Source organism: Mobula hypostoma, chromosome 9, assembly GCF_963921235.1.
Source record: "Mobula hypostoma chromosome 9, sMobHyp1.1, whole genome shotgun sequence".
Taxonomy (NCBI): Eukaryota; Metazoa; Chordata; class Chondrichthyes; order Myliobatiformes; family Myliobatidae; genus Mobula; species Mobula hypostoma.
Genome location: NC_086105.1, coordinates 1,336,417 through 1,357,738, shown reverse-complemented (window position 1 = coordinate 1,357,738; position 21,322 = coordinate 1,336,417). Strand labels below are relative to the sequence as shown.

General features: G+C 49.8%; 2 protein-coding genes across 3 annotated transcripts; one reads left to right on the top strand and one right to left on the bottom strand.

The window, feature by feature from the left end:
* The first annotated feature begins 692 nt into the window (after positions 1-692).
* On the top strand, positions 693-6,024 carry mterf2 (mitochondrial transcription termination factor 2). The gene is made up of 2 exons (XM_063057560.1): positions 693-829; positions 3,994-6,024. Exon 2 carries the CDS (start codon positions 4,014-4,016, stop codon positions 5,166-5,168), a length of 1,155 nt encoding a protein of 384 aa, XP_062913630.1. The 5' UTR covers positions 693-829; positions 3,994-4,013; the 3' UTR covers positions 5,169-6,024.
* Positions 6,025-6,421: 397 nt separating this feature from the next.
* On the bottom strand, positions 6,422-16,445 carry zgc:153031. Of its 2 annotated transcripts, none has more exons than XM_063057570.1 (6): positions 16,265-16,445; positions 14,973-15,022; positions 13,377-13,473; positions 10,782-10,908; positions 8,439-8,554; positions 6,422-7,286 (listed from the first exon to the last, which is right to left on the bottom strand). In XM_063057570.1, exons 1-6 carry the CDS (start codon positions 16,297-16,299, stop codon positions 7,196-7,198), a joined length of 516 nt encoding a protein of 171 aa, XP_062913640.1. In that variant the 5' UTR covers positions 16,300-16,445; the 3' UTR covers positions 6,422-7,195. The 2 variants fall into 2 exon arrangements, with proteins under 2 accessions (XP_062913640.1, XP_062913639.1); XM_063057569.1 differs by lacking the exon at positions 16,265-16,445 and adding an exon at positions 15,415-15,757.
* Between the last annotated feature and the right edge of the window lie 4,877 nt (positions 16,446-21,322).

Sequence of the window (21,322 nt, the reverse complement as noted above, 5' to 3'; positions counted from 1 at the left end):
AATACAGAACAGCCTTTCCCCAACTAGGCTCAAGCACAAGCTGCTCTAAAAAAGCCATCCAGCAGGCATTCAAGCAATTGCAAGAAATTCCAAGTAAAAATTACCTCGATCTGGGCCGTACCCTCTAAATATCCGGACCTGCCTCTCGGCTTTTTTGCACTACCTTACTTTCCATTTTTCTATTTTCTATTTATGAATTCTAATTTAAATTTTTAATATTTACTAATTTTTACTATTTTTAATATTTAATATTTGTAATCCAGGGAGCGGAAAGCGCAGAATCAAATATCGTTGTGATGATTGTACACTCTAGTGTCAAGTGTTTGTCGATAATAAAGTATAAAGTAAATTCTCTCTGCCATCCGATTTCTAAATGGACATTGAACCCTGAACACTACTTAAGTTTTTTGCACTACCTATCTACCTTAATTTTATATTCAACAATTTACTTCCTTTGTAATTTATATTTATTACTATGTATTGTACTGCACTGCTGCTACAAAACAACAGATTTCACCGCAAGTGCCGGTGATATTAACTTGACTCTGACCCTCCATTCCCTGGGCCCTCGTCACCCGGGTTCGGTTTCAGCCGCATCCCGCGGACTCTCTGCAGAACTCCGGGTCGATCCGGCGGCCCGGGCCCGCACGGCCAGGAGACGGAGATGCGTCCGGCCGGCGAGCGCAATCCGGAGCCCAGGAATCAGGCGAGCTCGGCCGCCGCTCCGCCCCCGGAAGGCCCGCTGTCGGGATTGGCGCAGCGGTGGAAGTGCGGCCTCGGGGAGGAGGAGAGAGTGGCCTGGCATCCAGGGCTTCGAGAGAGAGTGGGGGTAAGGGGCCCTGGGTCTACCCGGGGGAGGAGGAGAGGGACGGAAGGTGTGAGGTAGGGGAGGGGGAGGGGGAGGGAGGGAAGGTGTGAGGTAGGGGAGGGGGAGGGAGGGAAGGTGTGTGAGGTAGGGTAGGGGAGGGGAGGGAGGGAAGGTGTGTGAGGTAGGGGAGGGGGAGGGAGGGAAGGTGTGTGAGGTAGGGGAGGGGGAGGGAGGGAGGGAAGGTGTGAGGTAGGGGAGGGGGGGGAGGGAGCGAAGGTGTGTGAGGTAGGGGAGTGGGAGGGAGGGAAGGTGTGTGAGGTAGGGGAGGGGGAGGGAGGGAAGGTGTGTGAGGTAGGGGAGGGGGAGGGAGGGAAGGTGTGTGAGGTAGGGGAGGGGGAGGGAGGGAAGGTGTGAGGTAGGGGAGGGAGGGAAGGTGTGAGGTAGGAGGAGAGGGAGGGAAGGTGTGAGAGATAGGGGAGGGGAGGGAGGGAAGGTGTGAGAGGTGTGGGTGAGGAGGGAGGGAAGATGTGAGAAGGGGAGGGGAGGGAGGGAAGATGTGAGAAGGGGAGGGGAGGGAGGGAAGGTGTGAGGTAGGGGAGGGGGAGGGCGGGAAGGTGTGAGGTAGGGGAGGGGGAGGGAGGGAAGGTGTGAGGTAGGGGAAGGGGAGGGAGGGAAGGTGTGTGAGGTAGGGGAGGGGGAGGGAGGGAAGGTGTGTGAGGTAGGGGAGGGGGAGGGAGGGAAGGTGTGTGAGGTAGGGGAGGGGGAGGGAGGGAAGGTGTGAGGTAGGGGAGGGAGGGAAGGTGTGAGGTAGGAGGAGAGGGAGGGAAGGTGTGAGAGATAGGGGAGGGGAGGGAGGGAAGGTGTGAGAGGTGTGGGTGAGGAGGGAGGGAAGATGTGAGAAGGGGAGGGGAGGGAGGGAAGATGTGAGAAGGGGAGGGGAGGGAGGGAAGGTGTGAGGTAGGGGAGGGGGAGGGAGGGAAGGTGTGAGGTAGGGGAAGGGGAGGGAGGGAAGGTGTGTGAGGTAGGGGAGTGGGAGGGAAGGTGTGTGAGGTAGGGGAGGGAGAGGGAGGGAAGGTGTGTGAGGTAGGGGAGGGGGAGGGAGGGAAGGTGTGTGAGGTAGGGGAGGGGGAGGGAGGGAAGGTGTGTGAGGTAGGGGAGGGGGAGGGAGGGAAGGTGTGAGGTAGGGGAGGGAGGGAAGGTGTGAGGTAGGAGGAGAGGGAGGGAAGGTGTGAGAGATAGGGGAGGGGAGGAAGGGAAGGTGTGAGAGGTGTGGGTGAGGAGGGAGGGAAGATGTGAGAAGGGGAGGGGAGGGAGGGAAGATGTGAGAAGGGGAGGGGAGGGAGGGAAGGTGTGAGGTAGGGGAGGGGGAGGGCGGGAAGGTGTGAGGTAGGGGAGGGGGAGGGCGGGAAGGTGTGAGAGGTAGGGGAGGGGAGGGAGGGAAGGTGTGAGAGGTAGGGGAGGGGGAGGGACAGAGGGTGTGAGAGGTAGGGGAGGGGGAAGGAGGGAAGGTGTGAGGTGGGGGGGAGGGAGGGAAGGTGTGTGAGGGAGTGAGGAGGGAGGGAAGATGTGAGAGGTAGAGGGGAAGGGAGGGTGGGAAGGTGTGAGAGGTGGGGATGAGGGAGGGAAGGTGTGTGAGGTAGAGGGGAGGATACGGGGGAGGGATGGTACGAGTTACAAACCATACTATGGAATTCCCACTGGTGGGGTAGGATTACAGGGGGATCGGAGGGATAGGAATGGAGGGAGGGGATGGACAGAAGGAGGGGGTGGACAGACAGATGGAAGGGTGGAAACAAAAATACATAGGTCAAAAATAGCTACAGAGAGGACAGAATGTGTGTGACAGGGTGACACACTAGAGAGACTGAAGAACAGATTTTGGGGAGGTGATGGGTGGAAATTGGTGACCACAGTGAACAGTCTGCTGGGGCTCACTCCCTCACTCTGATTTAGCTTTGGACATTTGTCTTCTGCATCCCCTACCTTCTCTGTTCCATTTCAAGCTTTCCTGGTTTTGATTAAAGTTCAACAACAGGAGATGTGGACTGTCTCTCTCTGCACAGAGACTGTCTGATCTGCTGAATGTTTCCAACACTCTCAGTCCTCATTTACAAAATGACAGAGAAACTCAGCAGGTCAGGCAGCATCCTGAATAAACAGTAAATGTCTTGGGCCGAGACCATTCTTCAGGACTGGAAAGGAAGGGGGACGAGGGCAGAATAAAAAGGAAGGGGGAAGGGGAAAGAAAGTGATAGGCATAGCCAGGTGGATGGGGGAGAGGGGATGAAGTAAGAAGCTGGGAGGTGATGGGTGGAAATGGCAGAGGGCTGGAGATGAAGGAATCTGGTAGGAGTGGAGAGTGGACCATGAGAGAAAGGGAAGGAGGAGGGGAACCAGGGAAGGTGAGGGGCAGGAGAGGAGAAGGGGTAAGAGGCCAGAGTGAGGAAGAGGGCTTCCCACTTTTTTATTCTGGTATCTTTCCCATTCCTTTCTAGTTCTGATGAAGGGTCTCTGTCCAAAACATCGACTGCTTATTCCTCTCTATAGATGCTGCCTGACCTGCTGAGTTCCTCCAGCATTTTGTGTGTGTTGCTCTGGATTACCAGCATCTGCAAAACCCCTCATGTTTAGAATTTCTTATATTCCATGTTGTGCCTCAGCTGCCAGTAGTGGAGTGAAGGAAATGGTGGGGGGAAGGAGGAGGGATTACAGAGGTGGTGGGGCTGCAGGAGGTTATGGAGGGAACTGGGTGCAGGGTTTTAATTCGAAGGCATGGTAGAACAATGCAGTGAATATTTTCACGAGCAGTCATTCCCTCTTTATCTACTGTTGAAACACTTGACTATCTCTGCTGGTTCAAAGTTCTAAGTAAATGTATTATCAAAGTACATTTATGTCACCATATTCCACCCTGAGATTTATTTTCTTATGGGCATTCACTGTAAACACAAAGAAACAGAATGAAAATGCAATAATAATAAATAAATTAGCAATAAATATCAAGAACATAAGATGAAGAGCCCATGAAAATCATCTCAGATATTCCCAGTCCAAAGACATATCAATTAGTCAGCGTAAATTGTCCCGTGATTAGGCTGGGGTTAAAATTGATGGCTGCTGGGAAGTGTGGCTCGCTGCCGGAAGGGCCTGTTCCATGTATCTAAACGAGTTTCCTTCTTCCCCAGGGTGACGATCGAGGTTAGGAATGTATAGAGCTGTTTCCCTCCACAGGGTGCTGGCAGTAGGATTCCTGGCAACTGGGCGATGCAGAGGATGGCCACCCTCGTGGAGTGGCTGTGCCCCGCTTACAGCCCCCACAGCAGAAGGGCAGGAGAACCAGCGGACAGTGAACTCCCTGCACTCTCTGTTGGTGGATGTAACCAGAGTCCGGCAGCTGAAGAGTTGGGTATTGCTGGCCGACGAGGCTTACGTCAGCGAAACGGCCGACATTTTGAAGGTGATGGGAGCCGAGGAGAAGACAGTGGCGAGGATCTTACAACGATATCCAGAAGCTGTTCTCTGTCCACCATCGGAAACCAGGGCCCAGTGGGCGTTGTGGGCCTCTCTGTGCCCTAACAAGGAGGAGCTGCTGAGAATAGTTGAGCAGTGTCCTGAATCTTTCTTTATCATCAAAAACTCCAGGAACTGGCAGGACAACGTCAGGTACCTGGAGCAGTTAAACCTAAACAGGAGGATTATCAGACACTTGCTGGCCACATGCCCACAGATCTTCTGCAACGACGTGGGGAGAAATCGGGCTATGGTTGAGGCTCTGCAGAAGGCCTTCCTTCAGCTGGGAGGGACCCAAGCCAACATGAATACCTGGCTGGTGAAACTGTTGAGCCAGAACCCCGTAGCCTTGCTGAACCCTCCAGAGAAGCTGGTGGAGAACTTGACTGGTCTACAGGCCATGGGCTTCAGCCCTATGGAGTGCCTGCAGCTGATTGCCAAACTCAGGGGGTTAATCCTGGAGCTATCCCCCCATGGAATGGAGGCTTGTGCTGGGTTCTGCCAGCAGGAACTGCACTGTAGTAGCCAGGAGCTGCGGAGCTTGGTGCTGAGGTGCCCAGGCCTGTTGTACCTCTCGGTTGAGGTGTTGCAGGAGCGGCTACAGGCCATCCTGAGGGACGGGTTCTCTGTAGAGCGGGTGAAGGAGAGTCCAGCCATTCTGGAGGTGTCCACACATATTCTGCAGTACCGGCTGCAGAAACTGCGTGCGCTGGCTAACAGCAAGGAGAGGGACAGCCTGGATCTATTGGCTGCAACCAGGAAGGACTTTGAGGCCGGTTATGGAAAGATGGCACGGAGGCAGGAGCGGCCACTCTTTAATCCAGTGGCTCCCTTAGACATCGAGAACTGAGGATGGCAAGTTACTGACGGAACTGAGACAACTGTGGAGGTGTCTCCCACCACCGACCCAGAGCTGTCCACGTCCTGCTAACCATGGTAGGGTAGTGGTTAACGCGATATTACAGCTCGGGCCGTCGGAGTTCAGAGTTCAATTCTGATGTATATTCTCCCAGTGAGCACGCGAGTTTCCTTTGGGTGCTCCAGTTTCCTCCCACAGTCTAAAGAGTTACTGGTTAGTAGGTTAATTGGTCATTATGATGAAGTTAGGGTTAAATCATGGGGTGCCGGATGGCAAAGCTCGTTAACCAGAAGGGTCTGCTCTCTGCTGTACCTCGAAATCAGTAAATAAAATCACCACGGCAATGAAGTGTAGGTCCCTCCGCCAACCCGAAGCTGGGACCACCATGGGTGTGTTACACCACAACTCTCCCACCTGGGAACGTCCCAGAGCTGATCGGGAGGTAATACTGTCTGACTTTCATGTTCTGTGTTTGGACTGTCGGGGATGCTCATGTGAATTTATGTAAAACAATAAACTGAATTTACAGAAATGGTTTCTTCTAATTGGTGAATCTGCACAGGAGACTTCCTTCTCCCTCCACCACCTTGTTATCTCAGCCATGCTTCCTCCCGTCCTGCTCCTACTGAGGAAGCCCCTTTACCTTATTTACTTAGGTAAGCCCATCACCCTACTGGGGCACAGGCTGCTGACAGGACAGCAGCTCGCCAGGGCCCTCTGTCCTGGGACAGCCAGTCTTTCAAGTTGTCAAAGGTCCTTCCTCTCCCAGGGATGAGGTTTTTGGGCTTCTGTTGGTGTTTCTGTAGCTCTGGGTTTTATGGGATGTGGTTTCTAGCCCCCTGCCCACCCCTCCACCTTTTGCACCCGGGCTTGGAAAGTCCACAGCAAGCTGAACCTTTTTATCCTTTCATTTCTATTCCCGGCTGAGATGAGTCTCTCCAAAATGGTGTCCAGTGTTCCCTTCGTCCTCTGACTCACCCTCACCGACTAGCGTGAACCGAACCTTGTTACCTCACACCCTCCCAAACCCTCTCTGTCCCTCACGCCCTCCGCCCCATCGCTTCGTCCCTCTGTCACTCACACCCTCTGCACCTCCCTCCATGATCTCCCACCTCCCCCTCGTTGTTACACAGGGAGGATGAAAAGCTCTCTTCCCCTTCACAATTCAGGTCTGACATGATTAGATCTCTCTGCACCCCCCCCCCCACTTTGCTCTTGTCCACACCTCGATCACTATCTCAGTATTTCCAATATTTTCTCACTTTATTTCAGAAAAAGTCAGATGTATCCAAGGAGGAATCTTTTTTTTGCCAGCAAACACATGGGTTGTAGACCAAACAGTCTGGATATCCAGGGAATGCAGAGGTGTGACAGGTATGGCCAACATTGGACTGCAGGTTTTTGACAAATTTTCATCAGATAGACAAAATGATTGCATGGCTAGTGGGCAACTAGAGGTATAATCAGTGATACTGTAAATCTTTTTGGCTCCAAGGTCAGGGTCAACAATGGATGTTGCGTCGTAGCTTCCTACGTTGTTGGTGTAGTGCCATCAGTCAGGGCAGTATGATATGGAGAGCAACCTGTAGGCCACGCAGCAGGTTCCCGCCCCTCCACACAGCTGAAATGTAGAAACCAATACAGTTTGGCTAACAGAAGTTTAAAATTAGTCATTCACGTAGTCAGAATCTGTCTGGTCTTCACATCCAGAAAGTGTGTGATCCAACACAAGAAACACCATTCCCACTCTCTCCTCCCTCACATGGATTCACCCATCACCACTTGCTCTTGCTCTAACCCGCCTCCCCCCCACCATCTTTTAGACCAGCTACCTTCCCTCTTTTTTTCCAGGCCTGATGAAGTGTCTTGAACAGAAATGTCACTTGTCATATATGCTGCCTGACCCGCTGAGTTTCTCCAGCACATTGTGTGTATTCCTCCTAATTTCCAACATCTGAAGAATCTCTGGTGTCTACAAGAACTGCTCCAATCTGACACAGGTACGCAGTTCTCTCGGCTCAGATTTGCCGGCGGGAAACCTTCTGAAAGACTTGAAATTTATATTTGATGCCATTTTCTTCCAGAATCTCACCTGGAATTCCAGGAAACCTAATAAAAATAGCAAAAGAAATAGTTTAACAGTCTGGTCAGTTCTGGTCGCCACGCTACAGACATGATGTGGAGGCCATGGAGAGGGTGCAGAAGAGGTTCATCAGGATGCTGCCTGGATTACAGGCCATCAGCTATAAGGAGAGTTTAGAGAAACTTGGTTTTTTTTTTCTGGAGAGGCAGAGACTGAGGGAAGATCTGATAGAGGCTTATAAGATTATGAGAGGCATAGACAGGGTGGAAATGTCAATTATTAGAGGGCATAATTTTAGGGTGAGAAGAGGTAAGTTTAAAGGAGATGGGTAGGTTAAGATGATTTTTTTTTTATAAACACAGAACGTTGTAGAAACAAACACAACAGCAGAGTTTGTCAGACCTGCACAGGCAAGCTCCTCCTGTTCTCCACACAGCTAACAGAAATCACCTGCCACTTGTTTCTAACTCATCACCTGCAGCTTATTTAAACCCAGCTCTCATCCTCAATCCTTGTTCACTCAACGAACCAGCTGACCACAGTTAGTTACTCCAAGCTTTCACACTCCCTGCCTAAAGTTTACTTTGTTGCCTGTTGTGTTTAGTGTCTGTTCTCTCTTGTTTTGTGGCCCCTTATGGCTTGGTATTTATTGTTTATTATTAAAGTTATCACTCACCCCTAAATTATCTCTGCCATTCTGCATTTGGGTCAAGCCTGCTCTGCATCTTGTGAGGCACTTAGACAGGGAATGGAAGGATATGAATCATGATAGGCAGGTGAGATTGGTTTAAATTAGACATTATGGTTGGTATAGACATGGTAGAGAAATGCAGGTCTATATTTTTTCAAAGCTAGTCCTTAAGTATTCTCCAGAGTGGACTGGCATTCCACTATACATCACCTGCCCTTGTTCATGTGTCCCAACAGGAACACTGGGACACAGCATAGAGCACACCTCCCAAACCAGACCTCACTCCAATTAGGCAGTCTCCCACTCTCTCCACACAGATGCTGGCTGACCGATAACACAGAGAGGACTCAGGTTAGAGTATGTGGAAAAGGTTCAGGGGGGCTCTAGGGGGAAATCCTTTCACTTAGAGTCTAATCTGGACCTGAGGGGTGGAGAGACGAGACTCTCACAGCACTGGTAAATCAGGAGAAAAATATCAATTCCTTACTCATCCAGCAACCGGAAGATCTTCTGGTCAAATTCTGGGAAGAAAGTGTCGCAATTGAAGCAAGCCATGATGTTGGTCAGATAAATCTGCTCACAGTTTGGATGTTTCAAGGCTTCCTGTAACCAAGATAGAAAAGGGACGATTGACACGTTTATAAGGCATTGGTCAGATTGCTTTTGGATTGTTATGAGCAATTTTGAGAGGGTCCAGAGGAAGTTCACAGGAATGATCTTGTGAACGACAGGGTTAATGTTTGAGAAGCATTTGATTTCTCTGGGCCTTTATTCTTTGGAGTTTAGAAGAATGGGGGTTGAGGGGGAGACTTGTTGAAACCTATTGAATATCAAAATCCCTTGATAGAGTGGATATGGAGAGCCTATTTCCGATAGCACCAGAGGGTACAGCCTTAGAATAGAAGGACGTCCCTTTAGAACAAAGATAATGAGAAATTTCTTTAGCCAGAGCGTGGTGAGTTTGTAGAATTCATTGCCACAGACAGCAGTGGAAGCCAAGTAATTGGGTATATATAGTTTTTATATTTTTCTTTTTTGCTCAGCATAACAAAACTTGCAATTTCCAGGTACATTTACATTTCTTCCCCTCACAGATATCAGCTATCAGAACACTTCCGTCAAAGTGTAGACATCACCACCACATCCTATACAAAAGCCCTTATTAGTATAGCAGACAGGTTTACATCTACATATTGTAGAAAAGGTTGACATGTTTTATGAAAACTATTTGTTTTTGAGTGTACCATACATGTTAAAAAGTCCAAAGGAATGTACTCCATGATTAATTTATGCCAACCAGAAAGTCCGGGGGCCTTATTGGATACCCAACAAAGTAAAATGTTCTTCCTTGCACAAAAAGTCAGGATATTAAAAGGTTTTTTCTGATGTGCATTAATAATATAATTGGGTATATTTAAAGCAGAGGTTAATGGGTTCTTGATTAGTCAGGGTGTCAAAAGATGACAGGGAGAAGGGAGGAGAGTGGGATTGAGAGGGATAACAAATCAGCCATGATGGAATGGTAGAGCAGACCCGATGGGCCGAATAGCCTAATTCTGTTCCCGTGTCTTATGTTCTTATGGCATCATGGCATGGCAGTAACGTGTGTCCTGTTGAAACTCTCCTGGAGAAAGCAGTGGTAGACAAAACTCTCTGGCAGTGAGTACTCAGAATTCCTGAGCTCCAGCATCCTCAGGAGGCATGTCCTGTTCCACCTCTACCAATTTTTATTGATGTACCACAGAAAACATCCTATCGGATGCACCAAGGCTTGGTACGGCAACTGTTCTCTCTGTGATCACAAGAAACTTGCAGAGAGTTGTGGACACAACTCGGCACATCAGGGAAACCAGCCTCCCCTCCATGGACTCTGTCTATCCTTCTCGCTGCCTCGGTAAAGCAGCTAGCGTAAGCACAGACCCAACTACCTCGGACAATTTCTCTCCTATTGGGCAGAAGATACAAAAACCTGAAAACATGTACCACCATGCTCGTGGACAGCATCTACCTCACTGTTATAAGACAACCGAATGTTCCCTAGTTATGATAACATAGGCTCTTGACCTCACAATCTAACTTGCACCTTACGGTCTGCCTGCACTGCACTTTCTCTGCAGCTGTTACACTTCATTCTGCTTTCCGTAAAGCAGCCAGCATAATCAAAGACCCTACCCACCTCAGATATTCTCCCTTCTCCCCTCCCCTATCAGGCAGAAGATACAAAGGTCCGAAACCACGTACTGACAGGTTCAAGAACAGCTTCTGCCCTGCTGTTATCTGGCGCTCGAGCGGACCTGATGTACGATAAAATGGAGTCTTGGCCTCACAATCTGCCTCGTTATGATCTTGCACTTTATCATTTTCCTGCACAGCACTACACTGTCCATGTAACTGTTACAATTTATTCCGTATTATTATTGTTTTACCTTGTTCGACCTCAGTGCACTGAGTCATGATCTGACCTGTCTGAACAGTTTTTCACTGTGTCTCGGTACATGTGACAATACTATGTCACAACACTGATGTGATGAAATGATCTGCATGGATTACAAGCAAAGCAAATTTTTTCGCTGTACTTTGGATACATGTGACAATAATAAACCAACCACTGAGAGTGTGCAGTGAGCTCTGGTGAAACAATAACTCCCAGTGACCTGACCCCTGATAAAATTATTGACTTTAGCAAAGGTTTGCTGGTGGGTGGGTTCCGTGTTGGAGCTAGGAGGGAACAGTGGAATGAGGTCAGATCCCCAGCAGTAAGGTTAGTCAGACTCTGCACAGACACAGGAGGTTCTGTGCTCAGTAATCATACACACTCACACATGCGTACCTGATAGACGTGTGTCCCGCCAAGGACCCAGACGATTTCAATGGTGTCACTCAGGGGAGGGAGGGAGGCGAGTTGGATGGCACTGGCAAAATCTCGGCAGACGTGGTCCGCACCAGGAGGCACACAGCTAATAAAGAAAAGACCCGCTGACACAGTACAATACACAGCTTGCTCCTCACCTGCAATTGTTACACTTGGTACTGGGCTCACAGCATTTAACGCTGGAGAGTCACGGAGTGAGACAGCATGGAAAGAGGCCCTCTGACCTATCTGGTCCAGACCCACCACTCACCCTGCTAATCCCAGTCCACCACCATCTAAGCCCCTCCCTTCCAGGTATGTCTGGTTACTATTGCACCTGCCTTAACCACATCCTCTGGCAGCTCATTCCAGGTACTCACTGTTACCTCTCCCCCGTCTCATCTTGCATATCTGCCCTCTAGTTTTGGACTCCCCAATCCTAACTGATAAAAATCTCTTTGTAATTCATAATGACCTGCTTCACTATCAACAAGATCCCCTTTTCTTGTATCATCAGCAAACTTGCTAATCATGCCAGTTACATTCACATCCCAATCATCTACATAAATAAATAACTCTGACCCCTGGGACATTCCACTAGATTCTGGCCTCCAGTTGGAGAATCGCCCTTCAGCCCTCACCATCAGCTTCTGATCTTCGAGGCAATTCTGAATCCACCTCACTGGCTCTGCCCGAACCCATGTGACCTAACCTTCTGGATCAGCCTGTCATGTGGAACCTCGTCAAAGCCTTAGTAAATTCAATAAAAAGAACGTCCCCTTACTTATCTGAAAAATTCCAGAGGATTTGTTAGACGTGACCATTCTGTCTATACCTGTTCAGGCCTTGACCTTGAGTGGTGGTACATCTCGCCCCTCAGGATTCCCTCCAATAACGTCCCTACAACTGACGTCAGGCTCACCGGCCTGTAGTTTCCTGGCCTGTCTTTGACAATATTAGTCCTCTGGAGCTTCACCAGTGGCTAACAATGAAGCAAGTATCTCTGCGGGGGCCTCCATGATTCCTTCCCTGGCCTTGCATAAAGTTCAGGGGTGCCTTTGGTCAGGTCATGGGGATTTGTCCACCTTAATGAGCTTCAAGGCTCCAAATACTTCTTTCCTTGTAACTGGCCTATCTTGTGTCTAACACTGCTGACCCACCCTATGTCACTGATGCATCTACCTTGTGTACATAGAACATAGAACATAGAATAGTACAGCACAGTACAGGCCCTTCGGCCCACAATGTTGTGCCGACCCTCAAACCCTGCCTCCCATATAAGCCCCCACCTTAGATTCCTCCATATACCTGTCTAGTAGTCTCTTAAACTTCACTAGTGTATCTGCCTCCACCACTGACTCAGGCAGTGCATTCCACGCACCAACCACTCTCTGAGTAAAAAACCTTCCTCTAATATCCCCCTTGAACTTCCCACCCCTTACCTTAAAGCCATGTCCTCTTGTATTGAGCAGTGGTGCCCTGGGGAAGAGGCACTGGCTATCCACTCTATCTATTCCTCTTATTATCTTGTACACCTCTATCATGTCTCCTCTCATCCTCCTTCTCCAAAGAGTAAAGCCCTAGCTCCCTTAATCTCTGATCATAATGCATACTTTCTAAACCAGGCAGCATCCTGGTAAATCTCCTCTGTACCCTTTCCAATGCTTCCACGTCCTTCCTATAGTGAGGTGACCAGAACTGGACACAGTACTCCAAGTGTGGCCTAACCAGAGTTTTATAGAGATGCATCATTACATCACTACTCTTAAACTCTATCCCTCGACTTATGAAAGCTAACACCCCATAAGCTTTCTTAACTACCCTATCCACCTGTGAGGCAACTTTCAGAGATCTGTGGACATGTACCCCGAGATCCCTCTGCTCCTCCACACTACCAAGTATCCGGCCATTTACTTTGTACTCTGCCTTGGAGTTTGTCCTTCCAAAGTGTACCACCTCACACTTCTCCGGGTTGAACTCCATCTGCCACTTCTCAGCCCACTTCTGCATCCTATCAATGTCTCTCTGCAATCTTTGACAATCCTCTACACTATCTACAACACCACCAACCTTTGTGTCGTCTGCAAACTTGCCAACCCACCCTTCTACCCCCACATCCAGGTCGTTAATAAAAATCACGAAAAGTAGAGGTCCCAGAACAGATCCTTGTGGGACACCACTAGTCACAATCCTCCAATCTGAATGTACTCCCTCCACCACCACCCTCTGCCTTCTGCAGGCAAGCCAATTCTGAATCCACCTGGCCAAACTTCCCTGGATCCCATGCCTTATAACTTTCTGAATAAGCCTACCATGTGGAACCTTGTCAAATGCCTTACTAAAATCCATATAGATCACATCCACTGCACTCCCCTTATCTTTCTGCCTGGTCACCTCCTCAAAGAACTCTATCAGGCTTGTTAGACACGATCTGCCCTTCACAAAGCCATGCTGACTGTCCCTGATCAGACTATGATTCTCTAAATGCCTATAGGTCCTATCTCTAAGAATCCGACACTAACCCACCCCACCTGTCCACAGTTGTTATGTGGACATTGTTTCTAGGCTCCTTACCGCAAGGTCCTACTTAAGCAGACACGGTAGCAGTTTGGCAGGGGCTGGGAGGGATTGACCGCACTGTATCTACCCCAGATCAGCATGTTCTTCTTGCCTGAAGTTGGACAGAAGATGACTGTGATGAACAACGTTTACAGACAGAGTGGCCATGGCTCTTGAAGCCAGCAATTCAGATCACAAATGAGACCACAGAGGTCAGAGTCCACAGCAACATACTCGGAACTCAGTGCATCAGGCAGTATCTGTGATGGGAAATGGACAGTTGAATCTTTGAGTTGAGATCCTTCATCAGGACTACAGAGTTCACATGGAATGCAGGCGAAGGGTCTGGACGCAAAGGATCAATGTCCACTGATGCTGCCTGATCTGCTGCATTCCTCCAGCATTCTCTGGGTGTTGGATGACACATCAGCCTGGTTAATGGATTACGTTACAGATTTCTGTGACTTTAAACTAATTTGGCCCTGTGTGCATCATGCCAGAGATAATGTCATGTGGAGACAAGGCAGTTGTGAAGCTGAATGAGCAACCTCAGGATTGACTCAAATGAACTTCGCCCAGGCAGGCTCCTTCTGCCCTCCACATGCTCGAGTGTCACCTGGATCTGACACCTCCGAGCTCAGACTTAAACAGACAGGTTGCACAGTAACATTTCTTCAAAAAACCTCTCTACTGACATTGGGAGACCTGAGCAGCCTCTTCATGAGCCGAAGGGCCTGTTCCTGTTCCGTTCGATGGATGGGAGGTTCAGGACTAAACCCCACAATTTTCCAATAGGTAGGAACCGAGGTCCCCATCCCACCACCAGTCAGATCCCACTCCAACCTGGGACCCCCGATGCAGCGAGACCCCCACTGGGAACCCCTCCAGAGGTAACTTTCCCAGGACCCCACTATAAGTGAGATCCCCACAACAGGAAACCCAGCAGGGACACCCTGCCTCAGAGACTCCCAATAGTGGGAGCCCCCTCAATAGCCCACTATCTTTCAGACTCATCCGATGTCCTTCTCAGGCCTTGTGGATGAGATCCCACTTGACCTCCCCTTCCCATGGAATTTGACCTTCCCCAAATTCCAGTGAGAACTAACTCTGATGGCTGCTGCAAACCTGAAATAAAATTCCGTGGTAGGCTAGGTAGTGTCCGGGGGGGGGGGCAGGAGGCAGGGGGCACAAGTCATGGGTAACTGGCCCCCACTGCCTCACATCCTCCTTCAGCGGTTGTGACAGGTCTGAACCTGGAACAAACTGCATCCTCCTCCCTGTCTCCACCCCCACCCGACCCTCGCAGAGCCCCCTGCCCCCACCATCCTACCACCATGACCATGTCTCCACTTTGCTCCTGTGGCTCTGTACCTCTCTGTTCTGGCTCTGCCCACTCAGGCCCCAACCTCTCCCCTCTGCGCGCCCTGGTCTCCCGTCCCCCTCTGGTTCCGCACCTCGCAATTCAGACCCCGCCCACCTACTCACCTAGCTCAACCTCTCCCCTCTGGCCGCGCCCCTGGGTGCCCCCAACCCACCCCACCCCCCTCTCCTGGCGTCGCCACCGCGGCCTCGTCCCTGCAACGCCTCTCGCGGCTCGAAGGTCTCACTTACCTGGCTCGGAAACGGCAGTGATCCGGGATACGAACCAGTTGAACTCGTTCCTGCGGAGAGAAATTCGGTAATTCAGGGCGGGCGGGAATGTTGGGAATTCCCAGCTAGATCGGCACAACTGTATCTCAGGCTCCGATTGGGTTCATGGGGTCTGGAGACGAGTGTCCGGTGTCCGACATTCCTGGGGCTGATGTTCGGAGTTCGGTGTCCGGTGTCCGGTTTCCCAAACTCCAGAGCACAGTCCGAGTCTCGGGATTGAGTGTCCTGCAGCTAGAGCCGCGTGTCCGGGTCCCGGGATGTGGAGTCCGGAGCGCGCTGTCCAGATCACGGGATCCAGTATCTGGAGCCGCGTGACCGGGTCCCGGGATGCGGAGTCCGGAGCGCGCTGTCCAGATCACGGGATCCAGTGTATGGAGCGCGTTGTGTTTGTCCCGGTACTCACGGCAGATGCCAGGGCAGGTGCCCACCCAGACCGATCCCCAGCTCCGCGTCGGCGGCGGCGATCAGACGCAAGGGTTTCCCGTCCATTGGCGGCCGGTGCCAAGCAGCGCGTCTGCCGAGAGATCAACTGCGACTCCACTCCAGGCAGTGAATGCGGAACAGCCACCGCGCGGAGCCGTCGCCTCACACCTGCGGGGACTCGGATTCGATCCCGAGTCTCGCCGCTGTTTGTGTGGAATTACCACAGTCTCTCTGTGACTGCAGGTTCCATCTCAACGCATTGTGTAACGATCTGATCTGAATGAACAGTATCCATAACACTGGGCTGTCAGGGAGGGGTAGCACCTCTGGTGGGGGAACATGTGTCCTTTTCAGGGCGGTTTGTCCACTTTGGTCCTCACCCGGCACTCAGCTCTCACCTGTGGCTCCCCGTAGCTGTTTGCATGCGACAGTGGCCACACCCCGGGCACCGGCTTCGACAAGCCGGCTAAACCAGGTGAGGGTAGCCGACGGGTCTCAAACCCTCGGTGAGATAGGGAGTTGTCTATCCCAGCATGTGAAGACAGACTCCGGCGGATTGAGCGGGGAGCCGGAATCCGGCGGTAACCGATGGCGGCGGAGACACGTTCCCGGGAAGGAGACGTGGCTGTGGGAGCGGGTCTGGGTCAGGATCTGGTCAGAGAGCCGGAGATCACCGAGGGGGAGCAGTGAGAGAGGGTCTCACCGAACTCCCGTCGAAGGGAAGACTTAACCTTCTTCAGGGTAGGCATACCTCGAAGAGACTTCGCAGCGGAGTAGCGAATCGTAAACACAAAATAATCTGCAGATGCTGGGATCAAAGCAACACTCACAACACGCTGGAGGAACTCAGCAGGTCGGTCAGCATCCGTGGAAACGATCAGTCGACGTTTCGGGCCGGAGCCCTTCGTCAGGACTGTAGAGGGAAGGGGCAGAGGCCCTAGGGAAGGGAGGCAGGGAGGTGATAGGCAGGAAAGGTGAAGAAGGAATAGGGGAAAACACAATGGGTAGTAGAAGGAGGCGGAACCATGAGGGAGGTGATAGGCAGCTGGGGGAGGGGCAGAGTGAAATAGGGATAGAGGAAGGGAGGGGGAGGGAATTACCGGAAGTTGGAGAATTCTATGTTCATACCAAGGGGCTGGAGACTACCTAGACGGTATATGAGGTGTTGCTCCTCCAACCTGAGCTTAGCCTCATCATGGCAGTAGAGGAGGCCATGTATGGACATATCCAAATGGAAATGGGAAGCAGAGTTGAAGTGGGTGGCAACGGGGAGATCCTGTCTGTTTATCTTTCCCCTTCCTGCCCCTTCCGTCTTCGGTCCTGATGAAGGGTTCCGGCCCAAAACGTTGACTGATCATTTCCACAGAAGTTGCCCGACCTGCTGAGTTCCTCCAGTCTGTTGTGAGTGTTGCTTTGACCCCAGCATCTGCAGCATATTTTGTGGTTCTGAGCTATTCAAATCTTGATTTTCTAATCAACTGCTTTCTGCTGAGGTATTCAAATCTTGATTGATTTGATTGCACAGTCCTACTGCCTAAATTGCCAGAATCTCTCGAGTCAAAGCCTCAAAGCTCCACTCTTTCACTGGCCCACTCACTCACTGGCCACTTTCCACTTGAAATTTGATGGGGAGAAAGTAAAGTCTGACATAGCAGTATTTCAGTGGAGTAAGGGAAATTACAGTGATATGAGAGAGGAGTTGGCCAAAGTAAACTGGAAGGAGCTGCTGGCAGGGATGTCAGCAGAGCAGCAATGGCATGTGTTTCTTGGAAGAATGAAGAAAGTGCAGGATTCCAAAAAGCAAACAAATGCTCAAATGGCCAAATAGTACAACTGTGACTGACAAGGGAGGTCAAAACTAGTGTAAAAGCAAAAGAGAGGGCATACAACAAAGCAAAGATTAGTGGGAAGACAGAGGATTGGAAAGCTTTTAAAACCCTACAGACAGCAACTAAATGAATGATTAGAAGGGGAAAAATGAAATGTGAAAGCAAGCTAGCAAATAATGTCAAAGTGAATAGTAAATGCTTTTTCAAGTATGTAAAAAATAGAGAGATGAGAGTGGATAGAGGGCCGCAAGAAAATAAGGTCAGAGAAATAATAACGGGGGAGAAGGATATGGCAAATGAACTAAATGAGTACTTATTTTGCATTCGTCTTTACTGTGGAAGACACTAGCAGTGTGCTAGATGTTGAAAGGTGTGAGCGAAGAGGAGTGAATGCAGTTACTATTACAAGGGAGAAGGAGCTCAAAAAGCTGAAAGACCTAAGGGTGTATAAGTCACCCGGACCAGATGAACTGCTCTCTAGGGTTCTGAAAGTGGTAGCGGTAGAAATTGTGGAGGCACATGTAATGATCTTTCAAAAATAATTGGACTCTGGCAGGGTGCCCGAGGACTGGAAAATTGCAAATGTCACTTCACTCTTTAAGAAAGGAGGAAAGCAGCAGAAAAGAAATTACAAACCAGTTAACCTGACCTCTGTGGTTGGGAAGATGCTGGAGTCAATTGTTAAGGATGAGGTTATGGAGTACTTGGTGACACAGGACAAGATAGGACAAAGTCAACATGGTTTCCTTAAGGGAAAATCTTGCCTGACGAACCTGTTGGAATTCTTTGAGGAGATTACACATAGTGTAGATAAAAGGGATGCAGTGGATGTTGTATATTTGGACTTTCAGAAGGCCTTTGAAAAGGTACCACACAAGAAGCTGCTTACCAAATTAAGAGCCCATGGCATTACAGAAAAATTACTGATCGGTAGAAGGCAGCAAGTGGGAGTAAAAGTATCCTTTTTTGGTTGGCTGCCAGTGACTAGTGGTGTTCTGCAGGGGTCAGTGTTGAGACCACTTGTTTTATGCTGTATATAAATGATTTAGATGATAGAATAAATGGCTTTTTTGCCAAGTTTGCAAATGATATGAAGATTGGTGGAGGGGGAAGTAATGTTGAGGAAACAGGTAGAATGCAGAAGGACTTATACAAATTAGGAGAATGAGCAAGAAAGTGGTAAATGAAATACAAGGTTGGAAAATGCATGGTCATGCACCTTGGGAGTAGAAATAAATGTGCAGACTATTTTCAAAATGGGAAGAAAATCTAAATATGTGAGTTGCAAAGGGACTTGAGAGTCCTTGTGCAGAACATTCTAAAGATAAACTTACAGGTAGAGTTGGTGGTGAGGAAGGCAAATGCAATGTTAGCATTCATTTCAAGAGGTCTAGAATACAAGAGCTGAGATATGATGCCTAGGCTTTATTAGGCACCAGTGAGACCTCACCTTGTGTCACCCGATTTAGATATGACCCAAGTGTGGCCTGAGAGACACTGAAGCAGGTCGATAATTCACAGACTTTAATGTGAACAGTGTGAAAGGGAAAAGAAAACAATAAACGTTAGGCTACACAGAGCTGTTAACTGAAGCTCTCAAATGGAAAACGGAGCCTACACTGTGGCTGAAAAGCACAACTAAGAATAAAACGAATACTGCCAAGTCTTCACAGTCAATTGACTCGACAGTTCAATTTCTCAGGCAAGGCAGAATGCAAGCAGGCAGCAAAGCGTTGCTGTGTCCAAGTCTCAACTAATACTACAACGGAATGAATGGACTTAAAGACTATCACAATTAAATAATAATTAGCTGACACGTGCTATTCACGGGCGCAATTGCCGTATCTGCTGCGCTGCCAAATCTGTGGTTGTGACACCTTGAGTATTGTGAACAATTTTGAGCTCATCTAAGAAGTGCGTGAGGAGGAGAATGCATCGGAGGTGCGGGAGGCCTCTGTCAGTAGGGAATGTAATGCCCTGGGAAAGGATTCACTGCTAATGTAATGGTTGCTCTGTAGCAGCAGCGTTTGGGTTATGACTAGAGATAACGGGGGCTTTGGAATGTGCGCTGTCCAGTGAAGGGAGTGCTTTTTCCTTCTTGTGTTTCTGAGAGCAAGTTATTAGAGGTCTTTTGTTTAGCGGAAGATGGAGAGAGAAGATGCCAGAATGGAGAGGTTGTAGACTGCAGGACAGAGTGAACTTGGAATGGGGCTGGGAGTCAATGACGCCTGGGGGAAATCGTTTGAGGACTAAGGGACAGGAAACCATGAGCTCCAACGTGGGCATTAGACTGTTTCATTAAAATGGGCCCTTTTCTTTTTGTTTTCTTTACTAACCCTCTAGTCAAATTAAGAATTATAAAGCTAAATCATTTAATTGCATATGGTGTACTGTTTGTTATTTTGTGGTACTGATTTGTAACAGGGGACACATCATGCAGCATCCACACAAACAAGAGGTTTTGCCCCTCAGATTTCACACGGCTGGCGGAGCCAGAGACTGTCTTCCCTAGACTAACACTGCTGGCCAAACCTGAGGGTTACAATTCTGGGGGCTCATCCGGGATTGATTTTGTTGGATGCTGTGTGATTGCCCTGAGCATTGAACCAGTGGGTTGTGTGTTTAAGTGTGTGCTGGTATGGATGCACCTGGGGTGGAGCGGTGGTGTTCATCCACGGGGTTACCAGTAACTAATGTGAGCGTGTTGAGTGGAGTAGCTATTCGTACTCCTAATGAATTGTTAATTTGACTTTCAAGTACTGTTAAAGCTGTTGACAAAGTTATGATTGTGGGGCCAAGATTTGATAAAATGGCAGGCACAGACTTCGTTTTAGTTCAGACTAGCGCTGACGTAACAGCAGTGGGACTGCCTGGTACGACTAGGGCTCCAGGTGACGGGGGTGGGGGGCAATTGACTGTCCATACTTTACGGCGGGGGGGGGAGAGTGCAGGGGAGCAGGCCGAATCGCAAGCCGAGTCTCCTGTAGCTGGGGGCAGAGACTCCAAAGACAGGGTTCTTTCGTTTCTGCTTAGCGAGGGGAAGGAGTGGTCTGATGTCTAATGAGTCCTTGCCCCCCAGGGAAGGGTGAGAATTCTGAGTTAGTATCCGCTCTTACCTCTCTGGCGAATAAATGGAAAAATGCCCAGGTCCAAACTCCCAGCTATGGTAGGCTCAGCCTGTTCTCAGGAAGGAAGCCCACCCCTGAAGGGGAAGAGGAGTCTGAGACTTGGGCGAAGCAGACCTCTCAGTTGTTAGATGAGTGGCAGTGCTCTGATGACGTAAATCAACAGTGATTGAAAGTTTGAGGGGGTGGCTGCTGACGTGCTGAGAGCCGTAAAGTCCCAGTACCCCCAAGGCAAGGCTGCTGATTACATGGGAGCACTGGCAAATGCACTTGGCACGACAGGAAGCCCAATGGAGCTCATGACGGGGTTTCAGAATGTGCATCAGGAGGGGGGAGAAGCTTTCTGCCTACATTTTTTGGCTAGAGAGGCAGCTAAAGTGCTTGAAGTGTAGAGGGGTCATTCAGACGGCTGAGGTGGATCAGTTAAGAATGGACCAAACAGCGAAAGGCACCCAATCCCAGAACCTGATCGCTTGGGGTCTCCGACTGTCTCGTAAGATGTGTCCCCCTCCCTCGTGTGCTGAGCTGATCAGAGAACTACAAAAGGAGGAGAATGCATCTGAGGCGGGGAGGCCTCTGTCAGCAGGGTACAGTCCTCGGTAGTGGTCCCTTGTGATGAAGTGACCACAGATAGCCCACCCCAGGGAGTGGTAGAGGAAATCATGGCAGAGCTGAGAACTGAGATGTCCCAGTTGTTATCAGCAAGTGTGACCCCCCCCCCCTTATGATGGAGCTGATAGGGAGGTGGACCCTCTAAGGGGACGGACTATGCTGAGGGCTGCAGCAGCTGGGGTCCTGCGAGAAGAGAAGCGGCCAGTATTGTCTGTTATAACTGTGGTGAAGAGGGACACTTCAGGCGGGAGTGTGAACGATGGGAAACCCTTGGACAGTGAGCCGCCGGGTACCGAAGCGAGAGAGACATTGTGAAAACTCA

What these genes read in the sequence shown, in the direction of transcription:
- mterf2 (XM_063057560.1), top strand. Translation starts at nt 4,014, where the DNA reads ATGTATAGAGCTGTTTCCCTCCACAGGGTGCTGGCAGTAGGATTCCTG.
- zgc:153031 (XM_063057569.1), bottom strand. Translation starts at nt 15,500, where the DNA reads ATGGACGGGAAACCCTTGCGTCTGATCGCCGCCGCCGACGCGGAGCTG. An exon ending in CACCTGCCCTGGCATCTGCC is followed by an intron (nt 15,023 to 15,414) that starts GTGAGTACCGGG and finishes TTCTCTCCGCAG; the next exon opens with GAACGAGTTCAACTGGTTCG. An exon ending in GCGGGACACACGTCTATCAG is followed by an intron (nt 8,555 to 10,781) that starts GTACGCATGTGT and finishes TCTTGGTTACAG; the next exon opens with GAAGCCTTGAAACATCCAAA.